The sequence below is a fragment of the Elgaria multicarinata genome, chromosome 9, assembly GCF_023053635.1.
Source record: "Elgaria multicarinata webbii isolate HBS135686 ecotype San Diego chromosome 9, rElgMul1.1.pri, whole genome shotgun sequence".
Lineage (NCBI taxonomy): Eukaryota > Metazoa > Chordata > Lepidosauria > Squamata > Anguidae > Elgaria > Elgaria multicarinata.
Genome location: NC_086179.1, coordinates 26,719,716 through 26,743,454, shown reverse-complemented (window position 1 = coordinate 26,743,454; position 23,739 = coordinate 26,719,716). Strand labels below are relative to the sequence as shown.

The window sequence follows — 23,739 nt, the reverse complement described above, 5'->3', positions numbered from 1 at the left end:
TAAAATGCAATGTGTACTGGTCGTGCTATATAAATCAATATTTTACTTGGCCAACTCTATATGTGATCACAGCCAAAAGGGAGGGATAGTAGGAAACTGTATCTCTCCCCCCCTTTGATAATTCATTGACTAGCAAGTGGGGATTTTAGGAGAAGCATGATCATTATCATCAACATAGGGAAATAATTCACATGTGAAAAACTTAAATCTGAATTAACTCCTTATTTGCCTAAAATATATATATATTTTAAAAAAACCCAATTGTGTAAAAAAGAAAAGAAAAGCATGTTCCTCCTTTTTTAATTTTTGTGTCAACTTACACAATTATAGTTAAAAATAACAAAGGGTTATTTTGTTGTTTCATAAGTTTTTGTGGGCTAGACTTCATTTCATCCCATCTCTGGCAGTGTTTTCCATTTTTAGGTGGAGCATTCATTACTTATTCTATTATTATTTTTTATTCTGCCTTTCTGCTACAACATCCTACAAGGCAGCTCAAAGTTCCGAATACTGTGAATTACTTGCAAATTACTCGTTGGCCTAAAGGGAAACATTAAATCTTGCTTCTGATATTTTTTGTATAACTTCCTAAACTGAAATATTTTAAAGCCCTATAAATTGTAAGTAGCTTTTGAAGCTGTGTGATATTTACATGGATCTATCTTAATCACAATGAACATTCTTCTTAAGTTAATAAATGACAACAAGTATTTTCTTGTTTGGTTACAGCACTGGCGTTTAAGTTTGATTTCCTTAATGCTTTTGTCTCCTCTTTGCTCTCATAAAACATGCTTACATATTACTGGAAATAATCACAGACAGTGCTGTTCACTGAGTTAAAAAATTGGATTTGTTTTCCCGTGACAACTTAAAAGTAATTTGGTGCTTACAAATATGGAGAAGCAGATAAAATTCAGGGAAAGATCTGCCTTCAGTGTTTTGCACCAGATTTGCAAGGGAATTCAATTTGAAGACTCAATTCAGGTGAAGAGGCTCTTTCACAAGGTCAGGGGCATATAATACAATAGAATTAAGACAACAAGGGATGGAAAGCGAAGCATGCCTCTAAGATAGCTGACTACTTGCTGGATTTAATGTTGTCTGTGCCTTGCAGATTACTTTTAATTTTTAGTCTGTCCTCTTTTAACCAGTCGTTATTTAACATCCTACTCTGAGGCACATCCTACTCTTGAGGCATTTCTACATTGAATTGTCTGTCGAGGAAATTCTGCACTTTGGCCTTGGAAACTTCCTGAATTGCAGGGCCTTATGGGGTCACAATTTAGGGTGCACATTCAGTTTATGTGGCTGCTGGGACAGTCATGCTATGAGAATGCATCCAGGAATGGACCCAACCTGTCTCTGTTGCTGCATATCGCAGGGGAAGGTTGGGGATGGTGAACAAGCTGTCTTTCAGTCACCTTGTCTGTCATTACCAGTCGCACCATTCTTGAAATGCCAGAAGGTTGGGCCCACCAGTCCTGAGATGCTCATCTGCCTCCTTCTCCTCCTCCTCTTCTTCATTTCTATACTGCCCAATAGTCAAAGCTCTTAGTGGTTTACAACTCATAATATAATACAGCATATAAAAATAAATATATAAAATTTAAAACAATTTACACAACTAAAACCAGTTTCAATAGAATACTAGCCCTGTTTAGATGGCTGGCTTAAGTGCCCCCATCATATGCCGTTAAATGCCTATGAGTAGACAGTGTTGGTGCCAGGTGGGCCTAATCGGGGGGGGGCACCACTGAAAAGTCCCTCTCCCTTGTCGCCATTCTCCGAGCCTCCTTCTTATTGTCTTTGGCCATTTCTACACCAGTAGAGGGAGGGAGGGGGGATGATCTCGCGAGATCCTGATCGCGAGATCCTCCCCTTAGTCCACATGCGGGCGCGACATCCCGGGAGGAAGGAAGGTGTTGCACCCGCCATTTTTTAAAATTTATTTTTTAAGGAGCTGAGCTCATGTGCGCTCCAACAAAAAGTGATTTTTTTAAAAAAAAAAAAAGCCCCGACCCCACTCCCCCCACCCTGATTCTTCCTGGCCCAGTTCCTTCCCTCTACTGCTCCCCAATACTTGCAGGGAGGAGGGAAGAAGCCAGGACAGGTGGCCACATGTCCTGCGGTCTTGGGATGATCCTGAGACCGCAGGAAGAATAGGATTTTCCCAGGGATTATTTATCCCTGAGAAAACTTGTTATCCCTCTTTCCTCCCGGGAGTCCCTGTGAGTCATTTGAATGTACAGGGACTCGGCCGTGACCAGCCCACATTATCGGGCTGGTGTAGAAACGGCCTTTCTTTCCTCTTACTGCCTTTCTTTCCGTCACTCCTTCCTTTTGGCAGCTGCCAATGCTCCATCTTTTATTTCAGGTATGGGCAACTTGCAGACCCAGGGCTGTCTCAGTCTAATTTCAGAAACTCTTTGCAGGCGACTGTAACGGAAGTCAGGGTCCACCTGACATCCCTGCAAGGTAGGTTCCTGGACCAAATGTCCTAAACTCCCAGACAACCTGCCTCCCTAGCCCTGTCTGCAACTGGGACGAGCCAGATGTTCCAAGAGTAAAGCACAATCGCACATTAGGGACCAAAGCAAGTTTATTAACACCACTAAGACTAACATGTAAGGCCTTGGCCAATAAAAGCTAAGCAAAAGGGAAGGGGAAAGGTTGAGGAAAGGAGTGGAGGAAAAGGGGTGAGAAACAAAGCTGATTACCCCAATAAAATTACCAATAATTTTATTGGTAATTACCCCAGTAAAAGGGGTAATTACCCCCAATTAAACCATCAGTCATTCCACGACCCGGCCAAAGCGGCGGCTGACTTTTTACAAGATACCCCAACACTTAAAACATAAGAAAACCTAACTAACTCGAAGCAGTTCCCCCTGACTGCCTGGACCTGATCTTCCCTTGACACGCGTGTCGTCCAGACCAGAAGATGGAAGCCCTCCAGCACTAAACACCTTTATCCCTTTTCGGCCACCTGGCCCCATGATCCACACCAACCAACCAATGCCCTTCCTGGGCTCCTGGCGACCCCTCCCAACAGGAGCGAGACCCACATTCTTTCCCGAAGTTGAAACGAGTTGACTTCTAAGCACTTCTGATAATCCCCAGGTGCTACAGGGGGAGTTGGAAATGCCAGGCAAAGATGACTTTGGCAGGCGCACCCAGCTCCTTTCCTCCTACCTGAGCCTGGGACAGCGAAACTCAGATCACAATAATGTACACATTCTGGCAGGCACAAAAAGGCAACATTGAATTAAAGCAAAACCCAGGTCAATGTCCTTCACAGTGACCAGTTCAGTCGTCAAGCAAGAGGGATCTGTTTTTTCCCAGCATCCCGCTGGGGAGGAAGAGAGAAGGATAAGGTGGCCCTTTCTGCTGCCAGCATGCAGCCTCAACAGATTGCCCCTGAGGAATGCTGCCCTTGACAAAAAAAAGTTTTGCCCACCCCTGTTTTATGTATTCCGGTATTTATACTCTGCTTTTCAAGGCAAACCCTTTTCACAAAGCAGCTTACAATATAACTAAATTAGTGTCAGTTTATTAAGCAGTAATAATTGATGGAAGCATGGAAGGGACCATCTTGCACAACTGCTGCAGAATGCTTTTTTTTTAATACTTCACAAACTGATTTAAAGTTATATAACTTGAAGGTATTCAGCCCACCCCAGCCAGCATGACAAATGATCAGGGATGATGGGAGGTGTAGTCCAAAATATATGGAGGGTATCAGGTTTGAAAAGGCAATTCTGATCTATGCTTTCATGCTTTTCTCTTCAAATATTTTAATATTTATTTGTAAACCATTTAAATATTTTATTATATTAAGCGGTATATAAGTATAATAAATAAATAAATAGGCCACCTCCTTACCTAAGGTCATCTTTTGACATGAAAAGATGTCAAAAGGATCATCTTTTGACATGAACATTGTTCTAGCTATTATATTTGCCAGACATTGGTATCCCCATGGCAAATTTTCCACCCGTTAGCCTCGTTTCTCCTTCGATTCTGACCTCTGGTTTGTCTCGTGTCTCCTGGTTTCTGGCTCATCCCTGACTGCTCCCCATGGCGCAGTCCTGACAAGTTGGTTGGGAACAGTCCCTGAGTGAGCTTGCATGTCCTCTTGAGCATGGATTTTGAAGTCAATCCTCCCTCAGTCGTACACTAGACTGCTTTACATTCACCTAGGGCTACATAAAGGCTTTTGGAGTGGCGAAGGGAGTTAAGTTTTGTGAATAAAGAAGTTACTGTGAGAGATAAAGTATAATTTTCTCTATAATGAGGGGCATAAAAGAAAAAGAGCTGGCACAGTGATTTATGCGTCTTTTTTCTCCTTTCTCCTTTGAGTTCTGCACATTCTTTGCAGGAATTTGTTTGATTTTGCTTTGTTTTAAAGTACTGACAGTCCAGCTTGTGACAGAGGTGGAATAAATAGTTTTATCAGGCAGGAACTTTAAACAATTCTACTGAATTCTCTCCCCCCAACCCATTTTTGGCAATTAATGGATGAGCAGAGTTTCTGAGGTATTTTTTTCCCATGCTGATGGAAACCTTTTAGTGCAAAATGTCCATTAAGAGTAGCCACATGATTATGAATGTGTAAAAACTCAAAAATTAATAGTCTGGGACATATTATGGCAAGAGTGCCAAATTACCTACTCTTGCACAATTCATCATCTTCTTTTAATGGATGTGTTTATCAGACTGCCATGAGAGAGTCGGAGTGTGCAGAGTTGAAGCATTAATGTTAAATAGATGTGAGATTCCTCCAGCCCTTTAATGGCTTAAAAGCATCCTCTCTTAAGCAAACTAGCATACTGGGGCATTTTAGCATGAAATGAGAGGGTTGCGGAATATGCAAAGCATCTAGTGTAGTGGTTAAGGATGAGCTCCTTGTTCAGGATCTTAGATTGGTCATGAATTTCTTTGGCATATCAATTGTTCTTGGCCTCAGTCCCCTTCTGCAAAATGGGGATAATGATAGTGGCCTACCTTATAAGGTTGTTTGTTTAGGTAGGATATTCAACAACCCTTTTCTCAATACAAAAATTCTCTTAACAGCTTCCAATATGAAATTCAAGGGAACAATAACATGAGTTAAATAAAAAATAACCACATCTCCAGATAGTGGGATCAGATAGCAGGTGAGGGGGAAAGCCTCTGTTTCAAACCCTGTAAAACCACTGGCTATCAAAGTAGACAATACCGAATGTGATACAGAACTGGACTGAACTGCTTTAAGACACCTGCTTCTGTTGACTCTTAATAACTAGAATCAAACTTTTTCCTTCATCAGTGTCCCATGTCCTCAAATTTAGATACATTAATATAGCATTGGTTTCATTCTTCAGCAATTTAGCATATGGGAACAGAAAGTGAATTAATTTAATCCTTTCCCCAACTCTACGACCATTTAGCTTGCACTAACCAGGCAAAGTCAAGGGAGGGTCGTTGCTCTGTATTTGACGAAGGAGAATAATTTTCCCATATAACAAAGCTCTATTTCATGCCAGGTAAATAATTGAAATGGTGCTGCAGGAAACCCTAAACCCCAAGGTCATACTGGAGATGGTAGAAGCAATGTGGTGTAAAGGATAGGCTGCAACCAGTAAAAGGGACCCATTCTGAAAGCATCAAAGAGTGGATGTAGTTGAAAGCATTCACATGATACCCTGCCCACCCCCTTTCTCATCACTGGGCTGAATAAGAAGCTATTATATTTCACGTGCCTAATAGCCATCTGTCATAACAAGAACATGTTCCCCAAGGCTAGCAAGGGGAAGAGTGCAACCTCTTTAATGCTCCCTGCTCTAAAGCATCTCTCAGCTCCAGGCTTATTAGGCAATTTCAGTTTTGTGGAGAAGGATGCTAATCTGTTCCCAACAAATTTCTCGATTGTTCCTCCTTGCAAGCAAATCTAGGTTCAGGTGGGGCAGAGTGTTCTACTTTTCCCAAATTTTAATTCTTCACCATTGGCAAGTGCCTGTCTAAACTGACCTACTATAAAAACAAATCCGTGTCCATCAGATCATGGAGACAATAATCTCCATATGGGTTTTTAAAATTTAAAATGCTTTTTAATTTATTTTTTACATAAGCATTTTTTCCACTTTGGTGGCCATTTCTGTATGAAAGAATGGGAAATCCTGGATTCTTGGGACCCGGTTCGTTCCCTGAATGAGTGAATGCAGACTCTGTTAAGAGTCAGGAGTTCAGCCACCTTATGCAAGTGATGCAACTGGCCCAGGGTGTTGTAACAATCAGATGAGAAATCAATGTGGATAGGTTGTTTCCAGTAGGATATTTTTGACAGCAGTGATCAAGCCTGCTTTAATGCATTAGGCAAAATGCGAAGCTTGTGCTCCAGGCAAATTCTTTTTTCAGCAAAATGATAAGAAAAAGAAAACTGTGTTTCCTTTTGCATGTCACATTTGAACATATTATCAAAAGGGAACAAGGGAATCTGACAGGCTGACTAAAATTAGATGGCAAATGCCATGACCTTTTAAAACAAGCTATATGCATTTTTAGCATGCAAATTCAATTTGATCCTTATGAAGCAATAATGTGCATTCTGAACATAGACACACATGAATTATATCCTACCTTTTGCATATAGCAATCATGCAGCTTAGGCCTAATCTACACCAAGCAGGAGCCACACCAAGCGGTATATGGTATGTGTCAATGGCCCCCACAGTTGTCAGTGCACTTCAGTATCGCTATAAAGCAGTAATGTGGCTCCTGATTTTTATATACCGCTTTCATACTGCTTTCATAGTGCAGTATCCTGCTTGGTGTAGATTAGGCCATAGTTTACTAAGATTTAGTGATAACCAATGTTTAGTGATAACATTGCTTAACCATAGTTTTAAATAACTCAGACCCCACTCCCCTTTTGCAGGCAAGATATAGGCCCGGTTCAGATGTAATGCTAAAATATGATTTAACACTATAGGAACAAAGGTTAGGCTTGTCTGTTTCCATGTCCTCTAGTGCCTGTGCAAGGAGATAAAAAAAATATGTTTCCAATTGTAGGACTAAGTATGGTTCCCCTTGATGTCTAAACTCTGAGAACTGTGGTGTATTCTACATCTTCTTAGTCCAAATGAGGATCAAATAATGATTTGATATCCTGGGTTGTTGACTTAACAATAGTTAGAACAAACTTATAGTTCCCCTGAATTCAGAAGTCAGAAGAAACTATGGTTAGTGCTAAAGTGGAAAGTTTTGATGGAGGAGAGGAGTGGAGCATATGGGCCTGAAGCTCATGCAGGTTCATTCCATAATATGAAACCATGGTTTTCGCATTACATTTGATCTGGGCTTAGGTTGCAATTCAAGAGGCCCCTTTAGGCTTGCAGAAGATTTGCATTGGTAATGGCTTTTCCCACATCTTGGCAGGGATGTATTTTGTGCTCAGGTAGAGTGGGAACAAGAAAAAAATGAAAAGTTAATGGTGGACATGATAGTCTAGCCTGCCCATGCAACTCCCCCAAAGTAGGAAATCACTGAGTGCTTCCTCGATTGATCACTTGAGTTGCATAGTAGCATTGGTTCAGAAATTGATGTGTCATTGGGACCAACTTGGTTCTTCCCAAAGGCTGTCTTCTCTCTATACATTTTTGTAAAGGTAAGACATAATGTGAATATTCTTCAACATTGGACAATAAAAAATAGATACACTAAGATCTGATTCATATAATTATTTATTTTGTATATATGAGCCTGATATTTTCAGAATATATGCTTCTTTGCTTAAACCTTTTCCCTTGATTTGTGGATTTGGAAAATATGGCATCATGGTCTTAGAAATTGCTGCTGACAACTTCTGTGGTTGCTCTGTTTATGCACTACATTCATGCACTACATAAATGCGCACCTGTCCTGGAGACAATTGGGACTGCCTGTGTGGACTTTGAAATTAGATTTATAGTAACATACATTATAGGTATTTTTGTACTCTTACTTACAGGCAAGTGTGCATAGAGTTACTGGTTCACTGCCAGGCAAGTGTACATCCTGAAAGATTCATTGAAGCCTCACAGATTTGGGACATTTTTTTAATCTTGTGAGTATCTAAAATTTGAACCCTAGGAAGGCTGAAGCAAAACTATGTTGACTTGAACATTTTGTAGATCATCCAATGGTTGTTGAACAATCCTTACGGTTCATTCTTTGTCACAGTGGTTAAGGATCTGTGTCAGTGAAAAGGTTCCCTGTAGATAACTAGGTTACTAGGATAATTAGGCCGTTATGTTCACCAGAGTTTTTTGCTATTAAGTTGCGTAGTAGCGTGATCATTGTCATCTCTGTCCAGTCTTTCAGATCTTGTCAGGACTGAGCTGTAGGCAGTGGTCTGAGATGAACAGGGTATGAGGAGCCATAAGTTGTGCCAGGAGATGGAGGTGAGGGACGAAGCTAGAAGTTCAGGCTGGAGAGCAGGTCAGGGCTGAAGGACATGAGTCAGGAGTGATGAACAATCAAACGATACAGGAACACACCAAAGCTCAGGAAAATAATGTTGCTTTTAAAATGTTTAAATGGAACAGGAAGCACTTTTATGCTGCTTCCTGTCTACGAGGGAGCAGTGGCCAGCGGAGATGGGCAGGAGAAGTCCAGGATCTGAAAATAAGTAACAAGTAATCATATAGCAAGCTATCAGGATTCTGTAAACACTGGTGATGGGACACTCTCCTCCCTATTGGGGCAGACCCTGATGTCTTCTTCCTCTGTGCTTTCTCTCCTGAAATTAGTCCCCCCACCCCAAAACTCAAGTCTCATCTACACCAAGCAGGATATTCCACTTTGAAAATGGTGTGAAAGCGGTATATAAAAGGCAGGAGCCACACTACTGCTTTATAGCAGTATTGAAGTGCACTGACAACTGTTGGGGCCCACTGACACATACCATATACCGCTTCCATCCCGCTTTCATAGTGGAATATCCTGCTTGGTGTAGAGGTGTCATGGGCCCCAACAATTGTCAGTGCACTTCAGTACTACTATACAGCAGTAGTGTAGATCCTGCAGTGCACTTCAATACTTCTATAAAGCAGTATTGTGGCTCCTGCCTTTTATATACCACTTTCATACCGCTTTCATAGTGGAATATCCTGCTTGGAGTAGATGAGCCCCCTGTCATCATTCCATTGCCATTGAGCTTGCTCAGACCCCATTGGGCTGTTTGGGGGTGTTAAACCCCCCCCCCCATAAGTTTTTTCCCCTAATGAATCTTGCATTTCTCTAAACTTCTCCAAAGTTCCCTCAGATTGTTTTGGACACATATAGATAGGATATTTTATTTTTATTTATTTTATTTTATTACTTTTATATACCGCCCCACAGCCGAAGCTCTCTGGGCGGTTTACAACAATTAAAAATGGTAAACATTAAAAGTATACAAAATTTAAAAACCATCAAAAACATGATATCATATAACGGGAATACCACTCAAGAGTGACAAAGAAACAGAACCCAGGATACAGCCATGAAGACAAGCACAGACCCTGCTTTTAATATCTGTAGTCACCAAGGGCAGGGCAGTTTTAGCATACATACACACATACACATACTTCACACTCATCCTTTCTTTTCTCACAAGAATGAATGGCTACTATTCACTGATGTGGGGAAAAGTGTAAAGTGTTGTGCTTAGGGATAATGTTACCTATATTTCCTCTGCCTTGCAATACCTACTTTTGGCCTGTAGCTTAAATCCTTATTAAAAGCAAACAACAGACCACTTGTGTTTTGAGCACTTCAACCAATGTATTAAGGAAAATGAGCTCGTTGTTGTTGCCTTCATTTTTAAAATAGCTCAATTATAAAGATAATCAAGTTTTGGGGTTAATTTTTGGAATTAAGTTTTGAAACCCTAGCTGAAGTTGTGCTTATGTTCCTGTCACACATGGCTTCTTGCATGACATCAAATATAGCTAAATGCCAAAAAGCATAAATGCTCCCAACAACATATTTGAAGTATGATGGGCAATGGTTTACTGCAGTCAAGCTTGTGCAGCACCGTTGCTTTTTATTGTCCTAGATCTATGGGTTGTCGTTTCATGAATTTCCTGTCTACCAAGGCAAGTTTTGTGTTAATATAAAGTGTTCTTGCACTCATGTCCTCCAGCCCTTACAATGGCTTTGGTTTTTGAATAAATGATTGTTGACTAGTATTTGCATTTGGACTGTGGCAAAGAGTGTTAAGGAGATCTGAAATGTCAAGAATAAAATAAAATAATCAGTACAAAGCGTTTTTCTGGGCTTGCTTTGTGAAACAGCCACGAGGTATAAAGAGGATGATTATGTTGATTAAGAATGGGCCCAGCATTCAGCTGTTTTCATGGATGAGATAATTTGCTCAGTTCATTCCCAACAGAGGAAAGATTCAATATAAGTTGTTTTACGTGGTACAGTTTTACTAATGCTTACCGATTTTGCCTGTAGGTCAGTTGTTTGCTTACATGTGCTTCCTTTCTAGGCTGACCTATTTGCTGCGGGATCTCCTGCGTGTTGAGAAGGTTCTAGGTAGAGTTCCAGGACAGACACAGTTATTGCAGGGCTCTTTCTCACTACTTGGGCCTCTTAACCACTTAGTGTGAACTGGGTATGTGCTTTAGAACAGGTTGGGAAGAAGGTAGACCAGGATCTTTTGGTAGATCTCTGGATGATTTGCAGTATAATCACCAAGGATTTCTGACTCCCACTAGTGTTAGGAACAATATAGCTATTTATTTAATTATACTGCTGAAATGAAAAAGGCTTGGATAACCAGGAGTGGATTTTTGTGTGGAAGGAATCTGAGGCTTAGTCAGCATGGCCAGTTATCAGGGGTGATGGGAGTTGGAGTTCAAACACGTGCAGGGTATCATGTTGGGGAAAGCTGCTCCAGCAAAACAATTTGATGACAAAAAGATTCCCTGTAAAGTAGAAACTTTGGACAACTAATGTTGACATTCATTTCCCAGTTTAGCTCTGTTCATATGCAATTTTGCAGACGCATCCTATCATTCCCTGGATCAGTGAATTATTGTAGGATTTTGACATTTCAGGGTATTAATGTTCATTTTATTTAATATCATGATTAACTTGCTTTTCCCTGTTTTAATTTCAGATGACACGTATTTGGAGCAGCAGAATATTTCCTCCCTTTTGCCGAGTCAATACACTGAGGGCAGCATGACACACAAAGCCTTAACGAAAAGCACAACGGATCCCCAGGCAAATAGTGTGTTTCCTGAGAGGGCGTCACCACCTGTTACCTCTCCTTCTGAGGTGACCTCATTGGGCCAAGAAGAAGCAGGCGGAGTCTCGACAGGACAAAGCATACCAACGTTGGATATTTCAGTAACGAGCAATGAGGCAGTCTTAAGTGATGATAGATTTATTAGCTCATTTCCTAATGCACAACAGACTCCTTCATTAAAGTCTTTTACAGAGGACTATCATTCAGGTTCCTATCCAATGAAGCCAACAAAGGAAACATTACAAACTGTGTTGCTAGCGCCTTCGTTACCAGTCCTCTCCTCGTCGCTTGAGTACATGGAAATGCTGCAAACAACATTGCAAAGGGCTGTCTCCGTTCCTCATGTTCCTCTCCCACATTTGAAGCCTTTTGACACGACAGGTGTAACTCTGACTCCAAGCAGAGACTTGCTCATGCCCCTGACTTACTTACATTCTGTTGCTTCTGAAGTGGTGGATGCAACGATTGGAAAAGGAAGGGAAGATTCTCTCGTCCATGCCTTCTCCTCGACATCTTTGCTTTTTGATACTACTGTGGAAGACTCGCCCATGTTTATGAGACAGCTAAATGAGGAAACACAAATTACAACTGACGTTTTGACAAGAAGTACTGACACATACACTGAAGCCCACTATAGTATTAATAGTAATGTAGCAGGAACTCTCAGTCTAAGAAACTCATCTGTTCTGAGCATTTTAAAGGAAATTCCTGTTTCATTAACTAACACAGGGACTGCTATGTTTTCAACTCATCTTCCTTTTCTTTCCCCCTATTCTTCCCCAGCTACAGTTCTGACTGCCTCCAATAGTCTTTTTAATGAGAAATTGTTTACACTTGAGTTTTCTCAAAAATTCTCCAGAAGTACAGCATCAGTTTTGCCTGAAATTTCAGAAATACCAACTCAAGTTGAGTTCTTCCATGACTCCATGAGCCCAGTGCCTTTCACTAGACCATATGCTTCATGTTCATACTGTGACTTCACCTCAACTCCCTTGGAGCCAGTTTTTTCAGTGCGGCCATCAGAAAATGATGTGGGCTCGGGTGACTATGTTGACACACTGTCATTTCTGGCCACTGAAGTAAAAGGTGTTGCACCGTTTACATCAGTAGTTAGTGAGCTGTATGACATGCCGGAGTCTCCTCCTGAAGTATTTGATACTACTTTTCCCTCTAGACCTATTGTTTCATTTTCTTCAAAGTTTACAGAAGTCTCCAAGTCAAATGCTGTGGAAATTAGCCTTAAAAATATAATATTTACATCAATTTCCCCTTCCCCATCCTATGAACAGTCCTCTGAGGTAATATCATTGGAAAGCACTTCTGTCAGTTCCCCCTACTCTGAAACTGAAATGGTTACGCCATTGTCTAGTATAGTGGAACAACTACGCTCTGATGTTGCCACAGTTTCCCTTGAATCTGCCTTCATCGGAAGTGTGAGCACATCATCCATGACAATCAGGAATTCAACTCTGCTGGAAACACCTGAATTTATGCCATCAGCATCTACAAATTTCCTTGGCAAAACACTTGAGGGGTTCCCCACACAAGAACCTGCTGTAAATGGATCAGACATTCCACCCAGCCTTTCATTAACCCCTTTTCCCTCTGAGCCAAATGTCTTGTCACAGTCATCATCTTCTAGAGCCACATCTTTCTTGATAATGCCAAGTGATTTGTCAACATTTTTACCTCACATTTCATCCACATTCCTTCTGCCATCTGTGCTTTTTGACAATTCTTCTAGTTGGAGCTCAGCTGAGCTCCCAGGTGTTGACATCTCAAGCATTGAGGCTTCCCAGCCGTCTTCATGGCAAACTTCATTTTTTAATTCGAACTCATCTTCCTTTCCAGTCACACACAGTTCTACAACAGTGCCATCATCAAGTTTCTATATGAACTCTTCTGTGTTATTGGAACCAACATCAACCTTAGTGGTGGCATCTGAATTTTATTTTACCTCAGCTTTCACAGAAGCTACCTCTCAGTTTGAGTTATCATCCTTAGGCATTGATGCTACTGTCTCTACACAGGTGCTGCCCACTTCTGTTTCAGAGCCTGTTTTCACCAGCAATATCTTAGGGGATGAAACACGTGTGACCTCATGGTTCACTTCGTTACAGACAACTCCCATCTTAACATCTTCATCCCTTTTCGTGGCTGCAACTGCTGTTGAGGAGACTGGTGCTACTGCTAATCTCAGTTTGGTTTCCTCTTCCGCTGAAGCAGCTGCTACCACAAGTTTTTTTACAACCATCTCCTACATGCCACCATTGGCCACAGATTTGAGCAGCATAAAAGTTTCCCCTACTGAATCAGCGGGTATAGTGTCATCATACGTCCCTACAGTAATGCCTACATCTGTGAATACTTCAATTGAATCTGGCATTCCAACAAGATCTAGTATAACTGAGTTTACCAGTGTGACAATCTCTACTGCCACCACCTCTAGTAGTAAAATAAGCCTTTCTACAACTACCAGCAGTACACCAAACTCTGCTTTGACCTCTGCATTGGTCACTACTCCACAAGTTACAATGCCTACCATTCCAACTACCACAACTAGACAGCCCTACGTTTGTGACATCGCAATCCCTGATAAATATCTAGTGACAGCTGGTAAGACGTTTTCTGATCTATCTCCCCGTACCACCACTATTAAACCCTTCCCCTGCTCAAAATCATGCTTTCATAAAATTGTACAAAAAGAAAATGTATTGGTTTGTAAATGGTAATTTCCCCCAAAACACTATGGGCACTATTATTTTTTTATTTGTTTAAAATGTTTTAAATGTCAGCCCTAGTTTAATTCTCTAGTCACAAAAGTCTAGTGCATGCTAACATCATCAGTCTCAGGCCTGGAGTGGTGCAAGTAGGTAGACAATAGTGCTGGGGCAAATTCCATTTTGAAGAAGCTCTTGGGGGTTGAAAGCAGTTCTGCACCCCTGCCTTATGTAGACTCTTTCAGTCAGAGTAGTCAACACTGAGTTAGATCAACCAATGGTCTGCCTCAATATAAGACAACTTCATAACTTCTTCTCCCCCTAGCTCAGCTTCCTATTTATAGATTGATAATTATATGTCTTACATACGCTAAGGCCTTCTTTCGATTAAGGGAAAATCACGTTTCCTTACCAGGGCTTTGCTTCCTGTTTCTCTTGTGCAGTTGTAATGGGGCTGCATTACATGGCAGGAGAGGGGCGACCACATGGTCTATAATAGAAAACTTCTCCTCTCACTGCTCATAGCACTGAATGGGACAGTGCACCAGATTTTGAGGGTCCAATCCTCGCTTTACATTTTGTACATGAGTACAAAACAACATACCTCATGTTGAAATCTGAAAAGTGTGTGTATTTTGTACACCATTTTGAAATACTTGGAAGCAAGGAACAGCAAATGAACTGGCTTGTCTGCTGAGTATTTCATACTCCTCAAATTGTACATGTGCACAGCCTTCCAACTTGAATAGAGGCACATCCATTTTGTATCTCATATATTTATGCCCAACTGCAAAATATAAACTGACAATGGGCTCTTAGGAACATAGGAAGCTCCCTTATATCGAGTCAGACCATTGGTCCATCTAGCACAGTATTGTTGACAATGGACCTGTTCAGACAACAGGCTAAGCCATGGTTAGGCCACTACACATTTTGCAGCAAATGGTTAGTGAGCGTGTTTAAACCATGGTTATGTAGCCACCATGGTTAGGAACGGTTCACAAGACACTATACGTTATGGTTCACGCCACATGCTGAGCCATAATGTTTAGCTAAAAATGCTTAACCACTAAGACTTAGCATGTCATGTAAACGGGGTCAATGACTGGCAGTGGCTCTCCGGGCCTTCAAACAGGTGTTTTCCAGCCCTGCCTGGAAATGTCAAGGAGTGAATGTCAGGGAGTGCATCCAAAGCACGTGCTCTACAACTGAGTTACAGCCCCTTCCCTATATTGCTTGCATTTTCCCTGTGGTTCTCCAACCATTATTGTCCTATGGCCGGAGAAGGATTTTCTCTCCGTTGCCACACAGTCTCACTGTTTTAAATTTCTGTATTTAGATCTGTGAATGCATGATTTAAACTAAAACTTGTTCATTGATTCAAATTTCCAGTGCTAGCCCGGAAATCTGTATCAGAAAACGTCAGTGAATCCATCAAAGGAATCCTGCGAACTGAGTTTCGAAGACTGGTAGAGCTGGAGGTCAGTGATATGCAGTGTGCAATATAACTGCTGCTGTATAATAGTTTGTTCCATTATGCAGATTGGAGGCATCTTCACAGAGATACTTCAGGAAGTGATGCGTTTAGCTTGGATACATTCTCTTTTTAACTGGAATCTTAAATTCCATCTAACCTCCATTTAACTGGAATATCTTGCTATTGTGCCAGTGTAACATTGTGGTTTATGCTGGATTGGTATAAAAGTCGATGTGCTCTGTCCTTGTTTACCAATCCAGAAAGTCCCAGGACAAGAGGCCTTAAATCCAACTGTCTCTGAGCCCACAATATTATTAGCATAATGGAGAAAAGATAATTGTACCCTACAACACTCAACAAACACTTCAGAGTAGTGTTGCTTTCATGTCAAAGATCTGCTGTAGTAGAATCACACTGATTTATGCTATCAGAAAATATAGAAAGATATTTTAATAGTTTGGGGACAGTATCCATCTGTCAGGTATGCTTTAGGATGGATTCCTGCACTGAGGTTGGACTCGATGGCCTTATAGGCCCCTTCCAACTCTACTATTCTATGATTCTGTGATCCAGTTGGCCCACGTGTCAGTGGGACCCACTCCCAGCGCAACGGGAAGCTAGCACTTTCTAAAGCAGCTGGAAACAAGCCAAAGAGCTAGTTTCTGGAATGGAACAGGTCAGCGGAATTAGGGAACTCTGTTGACCTGTCCCATTTCAGAAGTGAGCATTTCAGCTTGTTGCTCTAGAAAGTACTAACTTCCTGTTGTACTGGTGTGGGTCCTGCTGGTGCAACATACTCATTGGAGGCACAGCAGCAGTGTTGGATATTGCCCTCTGTACCATAAAAAAGATAGATGAACTGATATTTGCTACAGCATACCCAAATGTGTCCTTAAAGTTTGTAAGTAAAGCTGAACAAATTATTTTTTTTCTATCCTTGCTTTTCTACATCCCTTGTGTATACACCATATTCCCTTCATTTACATTTACATTAAATCCGAGCTTCAGGCCACTATAGGTGTGCTGCGTTCATCAATAATGCAAGCCTGGATTCATCCTCTGGCAATCTCTTTTCACAAGGCAAGGAAGATACATTTCTATGCAGTTATTCCTTCTTGAGTTGTGACGGAACGATGTCATTGCATGCTTTTTCTGTCTTGGATGGAGAGCCGTTTCCTCTCCTAATGGCAACATTTTATATCTCAAGTGTTTCTCAGCTCCCTCAAGAAAGAGATTCATGCCTCCTAATGGAATCCTGCCAAGGTTGCTATGTTTTGAAATTAACCACTGTGCAGTTTAATAACCTACACTAATGAATTGTTGTTGGATATCTTGGAAATGCATTCCCTGGTGTGACACATCTCCCTGCAAACAAGCTTAACTTACAGTTAAACTCCGCACAAAAACTGGTTTATGTACAGTGCAATCTGAAGGTAAACAGTGTGTGTTCTATGGCTTGTTTCTCCCTTTGCATCTTGTATTCCTGTTCACAGCTGCCTCGTTTTTATGATGTGTTGTGCAGGAGGTATTTCTGTTAAATACAGCACTGTGGCAAAGTACACTTCAGGAAACTGAAATATGTGGTTGCAATTTGACGTTAATGGCTCAGCACCAATGTGAGATGCACAAAATATGCCAGGTGAAAAAAATTTTGTTACAATGTCTGGTGGTGAAAAGGCGTGCAAGCTTTGGAGCCTTACAGAGGTCTTCATTATGAATATGAAAACACTTGGAGTGAGTCTACAAAAAGGGAGATATCATAAGATGATACTCCTTTCATCAGTTGTCACTTGCCAGGTACACTGCCATGGCTCAACCCCAGGAGATGCTTTATTAATGCTCAGTGGGTGAATTTCATATAGTTGGTTTTTGATTTTTTGATTATTATTTTTTGGGATGATGGTATAACTCTAATGGGTGAGTTACGTTCTTTTAGGGATATTGGAGAAATCCTTTTGAGGGGTGAAACTGTTTGACGTGTTTTCCTTGGTTCGCCCCCTGTGGACTTTGCTTTAGTCCCCACTGCGACGCCTGACTCAATCTGCAATGAGTCAGGCTGGTTTGCGGATTTTCCAGGAATTTTGTGCCTTTTGTGGGGGAACTTCTGGAATTTGCACAAATTTTGGAGCAATTTGCACAAATTACCACCGAATGCACAATTTGCGCAAATTCCACTGTAATTTGGGCAAATTGCAGAACCTTCCAACCCTCCTCCCAAAATACGCAAAATGTTGCCAGAGTTCGGGGAACAGCTTATAGATCAGCTTACAGGTGCAAAGTGAGCCATCCAGATTGGGCACATAAAAGAACAAGATTTCCCAGCGATGGACATCCCTATGCACTGCACATGGTGGTGGTGCAGGTGGTAATAGAAGACATAATTACAGCCTTTGATTGTGCACTATTAATCTGCATTTGCCTTCCCAACCTTTGAAACATGCCCTGCTTAGCTGATAGGCACGCATTTGTTTGTGGGTTGGGATGATAAGCTGCAACCACACACAGGACACCATTCCCATTGTGGGGTTTATTCATAGCCATTGTGTGAGGGAGGTAGAAGAATTCCTACTTCCAGCAACTCAGAAATACACTACCATTAGTGACTGTCTTTTTGTTATTGTTGTGTTTCTTGAGTACATCTTCCTGTGCATTACTAGTCCTTCCAAATATAATAATTAAAAAACCCAAAAAACTAGGGCATAGTTAGGGTTGGAGTATGTATCATACTGGTGAAAGTAGCCTATGGTTGGTTATAGTTCTGTGGAAAGGATTAGGTTTTAAGGTCTGTTTATACAGACTTAGCAATATGATAGGTTATTATTGTTTGAGATGTTTACAAAGGTGGTATAAATTAGAATGAAGGAACGCATGTACCAATATTTGAAAGGATATTATAGGAAGGTGTGAAGGAACAGAACTGTCCTTCCTTTTTGTGTGTAAGGTTTGGATACTATTGTGTTAACTGTTTTTTGTGCGTATGCTGGTCAGTAATGGTCAAAAGTTTATTTAGAGATTATAGGAGTCAGGATGTTTGCTCAGGAAGCCAAAAGATTGCAGAAGGCTCAAGTCAAAAGTTTAGTTAGTTATAGGAACCAGGATGTCAGCAGAGAAAGAAGAAGAAAAGTTTGCAGGAGGTTTAACATCAGGTCAGGGAAAGAGCTTAGGAAAAGTGTTTACGGCAAAGCTGAACGGGACTGTCCTCCTGACTGGTTGAAGTTGGGGAGCAAAAATAACTAATTTTAAGTTAAAAGCCTAGGCAGAAGGAGGGTGAGATGCACAGAGAAGAAGAGAGAAAGAAGGCCAGAAAGAAGCAGAGCTGCTGAAAGTGGAGAACTGGTTGAAAGAGTACAGGACCGACGACAGTAAGATATTGCTTGGACAAAATAGAGAGACAATCAAGTTAGGTTAGCTAGAAGCATGTATCTCTGTTTTTATTATTATTAGTAGTAGTATTACCCTGTAGTTCATGTGTTTTTGTTTGTGTTCATCCATTCACAGTTTAAAACTGTTGTATTAACATTTTTCTTCAGTAAAATTTTAAACTTTGTGGTTTGAAATGTTGTGGTCTCTTTTCTTTTGGGTTACTCATCTTCCGTTTGGCCTCTTCACTGTTGAACACAAATACACCACCGCTACCACACACAGACTTTCAAAATAACGATTGTGCAGTGCAGTAAAAACTAGTCCATCTTGGTGGATTTAAACTCCCATTTTCTGTTTTTTGTTTATAAATAGGTTTATAGTCTTTCTCCCAAATTCTCTTTCCTGGTGACCTCGGGTCCTTTTGTTTACACGGCAATTGCTGTCATCAACGCTCTTGTGAACAGCAGCCTTCTTCGTGGTCAGATACCTCTCATCTCATCACTGCAATCTTCTTTCCCCGCCCTAGATCACAAGTTCCAGGTGCAGACCGGTAAGCTAAGTGACATCACCCTTGAATATTTTGATTGTGCAGAGAAGGAAATGATCATTTGGCATGATTGATCCAAGTTTTGTTGAAGGACAAAACATGGTCTCTTTCTCAAGTTGCAAATTTGGGATGGATATGTTTTGGGTTTGGTGTGTGTGTGTGTGTGTGTGTGTGTGTGTGTGTGTGTATGTATGAATAAAACTTTGTAACTAAATTTACTGTTTAGACTCACACCTTCCAAGATGAGACTGGTATAAAATAGGGGTGTGCACGGACCCCCCACTCCGCTTCACTTTAAGATCCGCCATTTTCGGATTGGCCCGCTCCGCCCCGCCCCCACTCCGCCTGTGCCCACTCCGCTCCGCTCGGAGCTCCGGATCCGGATCGGAGCTCCGGTCCCCCCCCATAGGGGGGGTTACCGGGCCCTGCCGCCATCGCCGCCCATGCGGCGACGGCGGCAGAGCCCGGTAAGGAGGAGGGGGGCCTTACCTGCCTCCATCCGTGGTCCGTCGCCGTCTTCAATTGAGCCCGTGGTTCCATCAGGAAGTCTGGACCGCAAGTGCGGCCCAGACTTCCTGCTGGAACCACGGGCTCAATTGGAGATGCTGACGGACTGCGGACGGAGGCAGGTAAGGGAGAGGAGGGCGGGGGGGTTACCGGGCCCTGCCGCCATCGCCGCCCATGCGGCGATGGCGGCAGAGCCCGGTAAGGGACCAAGGGGGAGGGGGGCCTTACCTGCCTCCGTCCGCGGTCCGTCACCGTCTTCAATTGAGCCCGTGGTTCCACCAGGAAGTCTGGGCCGCAAGTGCGGCCCAGACTTCCTGCTGGAACCACGGGCTCAATTGGAGACGCTGACGGACTGCGGACGGAGGCAGGTAAGGGAGAGGAGGGCGGGGGGCGTTACCGGGCCCTGCTGCCGTCGCCGCATGGGCGACAGCGACAGCGGCAGGGCCTGGTAAACCCCACTTACCTTTCCGGCGGAGCTCCAGATCGAGGCGAAGGATCCGCCTTCACCTCGATCCTCTTCGCCACGCTCCGCCGGCCCCCCAATCCTCTTCGCCTCCGCCTTAAGGGCAGGCGAAGCCCCCCGCTCCGCTACTGCTTCTCCGGTCCGATTAGAAGCGGAGCACATCCCTAGTATAAAACTCAGTATAGGACAGAAAGATAGATGGTAACCCCGATGGCTGTGACACATATAACAAATGGTTGGGAATGTTTGTTCAATAACAAATTATTAGTTAACTTCAATAATAATTTGTTGAGATCATAGTATTCTTAATGTTTGACATTTGCTACTAATTTATTTAGTTGTCAGGGAGCACACCCATAGGCACCAGTGTGCATGCAGACACCTCTCTTGGTGCCTTCCAGGTTCCCTGCTTCCCCTGATTTTTATTTCATTTCTTAAGATTTTTTTAATTAAAAAAAATTAACAGGGAGGATGGCATACTGCTAACTGAAGTGTTGTCTTCCAGTGCCATCTTTATTGGTTTCAGAAGAGGGTTCAGGGTAAGTTACTTTTCTTAGTCTAGTTTTCCTTTTGGGAAATAAGTGTTTTGTGATAGGCCATGCCCACCATGGTAGCCATTTTATGTATGGGCAACAAGCCCCATGGCAGCCATTTTGTGAGAATGCCCACAACACACTCAAAAGTGTTGGTCATTACCTTTAAAGCCCTAAACGGTTTGGGTCCAGGTTACCTGCGGGATTGCCTTCTTCCATACAGTCCGCCCCTCACACTCAGGTCCTCTGGGGAGAACTTATTTCAGTCAGCCAAAACTAGGCTGACATCAGTTTCCCAGAGGACCTTTTCTTCTGCCGCCCCTGGATTATGGAACGCCCCCCCCCCAAAAAAATACCTTTTTGCAGCAGAATATGGTGGGCTTTAGGGCTCTGGTAAAAACAGAGTAGATCAGAAGTCTACCCACCCTGACCTAGAGTGTATATAACTGCAGCAAAAACATCGTGATATTGCAAACAGCTAATTCTAAATAGACTTGTTTCTAGGCATATTTTCTTTTTTCTGTTTCTATAGAAAAGGTCAGCAGCATCTTTTTCCATTATCTGTAGAATGAATGAAATTTTGCTTTTTGACACCAATAAACAGATCACCACTACTCTTAGAAAACCATACAGCTCTGCAGACAGGACTCTAATTTTGCACACTCTTTGTCTCACAGAAACTGCAGTGCGGCCTGCAGAGCTTGGGATCCAGTAAGAAGTTCACCAGACATGTACTAGGGCACTCCAGATGCTTGGCCATCCTCTGGTTTTGCAGCCACAACAGGGGGTTATCAAGCTCTTTGCAACCCACCAAATAGGCAGGATGCAGGCCTGTTACAATTCGTTGCCTGATGAGGTGTAAGCAGGACTGCCAAGTCTAGGCTGTCGTAGATGAGTCTTGGCAGTATACCGGTTACATCTCAGGGGAACCACAACACTGACTCTGTCGGGTGCAGAGGTGTAATCAAGGCTTTGTAGGTTTCCAAGGGATCAAGGTAAACATATCAAGATCCCAAAGAGAAAGGGAAGACCCAGGGGATCAGTCCAAGATTACTTCTGTTGTATTGATATTGTGTTAGGTACCTTGAGTGCTTGATTGAGGAAAGGTTGGGTATAAAGAGGAAAGAAAAAAAATAATAACCTGAAGCAAAGGGAGACACAGACACATCCTCAAAGTATCCCAACATTCAGGCATGGGTCTATTAGTTGCCCTGAAAGTATTTTTTTGTGAACCGCCCAGAGAGCTTCGGCTATTGGGCGGTATAAAAATGTAATAAATAAATAAATAAATAAATAAATAAATAAATAAATAAATAAAATAAAAATTTATTCCTGGCTAAGGTCAGCACGGTCCATCGAGGTTGTGGTTGTGGTTGGCTTTAACCAACACGGTGTCTTCTAGATGTTTTAGACTACAACTCCCAGCATTCCTGACAATTGGGGCTGATTGTAGTCTGGTAGGCACCAAGTTGGGCATGTCTAGCCTTGAGAAAAGAAGATTGAGCGGAGGCATGATAGCACTCTTCAAAAACTTGAAAGGTTGCTACAGAGGAAGTCCAGGATCTCTTCTCGCTCATCCCAGAGTTCAGGACACGGACTAATGGGCTCAAGTTACAGGAAGCCAGATTCCGGCTGGACCTCAGGAAAAACTTCCTGACTGTTAGAGCAGTTCAACAGTGGAACCAGTTACCTGGGGAGGTTGTGGGCTCTCTCACACTAGAGGCATTCAAGAGGCAGCTGGACAGCCATCTGTCAGGTATGCTTTAAGGTGGATTCCTGCATTGAACAGGGGGTTGGATTTGATGGCTTTATAGGCCCCCTTCCAACTCGACTATGCTATGATTCTATGAAGTTGGGGAACGGTAGTGTAGGGGATGGAAATACCCTGTAATTCCAGAGCTGCAATGACAAGTAGGTGATCATGTGTTTGGGAGACACCAGGCTCTTGGGGGTTCCATGTTCAAGTCTTTCTGTCACTAACTGGTAACACTTACTCTTCAATTTAGTAACACAACCATTTCACTTTCTGTTTCTAGTGCTTCAGTTTGTGCCGCAAAGTATTGACGTTGGGTTCTGCAACTTCAGCCAGCGCATTGAAAAAGGGCTGATGGTTGCATTCGGAGAGGTGAGAAAACATCGCCTGGATATTTCCAACTTCACTGTGCAGGTGAGATGAGCATATTCTGAAGTGAAAGCCACCCTTCTTTTTCCTTCTTGCCCCCCAACCCTGCCCCAAAACTATTGACTTTGCATTGATAACAACAGTACTGCTGCTGCTGCTGCTGATTATTGCTATAATTATTCCCCGCCAATGCTGTAACTTAAGACAGTGTTCAAAGAATTTTTTTTCTTTCCAAAGGTTGCTAAATCCTGCTTTGAAAACAAAAACAATCCTATCAGGGCAGGTTTTTTTGTATTTTTGCATTGCAAAAATACAACAGCGGTGTGTAGGTTTTGCAATAGTGCGTTGGGGTACAATTCCTGAAGCAGAAAACAACTATTAGTGGGACCTATATATGTTGTTCAGCTTTTCAGTAGATCTTTTGAATTCTTGCCACTAAATTGTAGTCGTTATTATTCAACTATTTCTACAGCACTTTTTAGTGCATACTTAAGCAATATGTTAACTTGTGTCAGATAAGCAGATGTCATACCACTAGCCCCCTTTTATTTATCTGAAGTAAAGAATAATTTTGTTAAGTGTCTGCTTTTTCCTCCTGATAGATCCAAAGAAGTTCACGATATACAATTAATAAAAATTCAAGAATAGAACACAATGGCCACTTTCTCATGCACCATTGGAGAATCCTGGCTTACCATGAATGAGCTATATGCTGGTACCCATAGTCTGCTCATGCCCATGTGGTGC

At 42.2% G+C, this 23,739-nt stretch overlaps 1 protein-coding gene across 1 annotated transcript in view; it reads left to right on the top strand.

Annotated features, from left to right (window-relative positions):
• KIAA1549 (KIAA1549 ortholog) overlaps positions 1-23,739 on the top strand; it is a 124,725-nt gene that overhangs the window by 53,217 nt on the left and 47,769 nt on the right. Inside the window, exons 2-5 of the mRNA XM_063133338.1 lie at positions 11,129-13,876; positions 15,373-15,461; positions 19,193-19,370; positions 22,907-23,037. Coding sequence (XP_062989408.1) covers positions 11,129-13,876; positions 15,373-15,461; positions 19,193-19,370; positions 22,907-23,037 — 3,146 coding nt within the window. The remainder of the gene's footprint in view (positions 1-11,128; positions 13,877-15,372; positions 15,462-19,192; positions 19,371-22,906; positions 23,038-23,739) is intronic.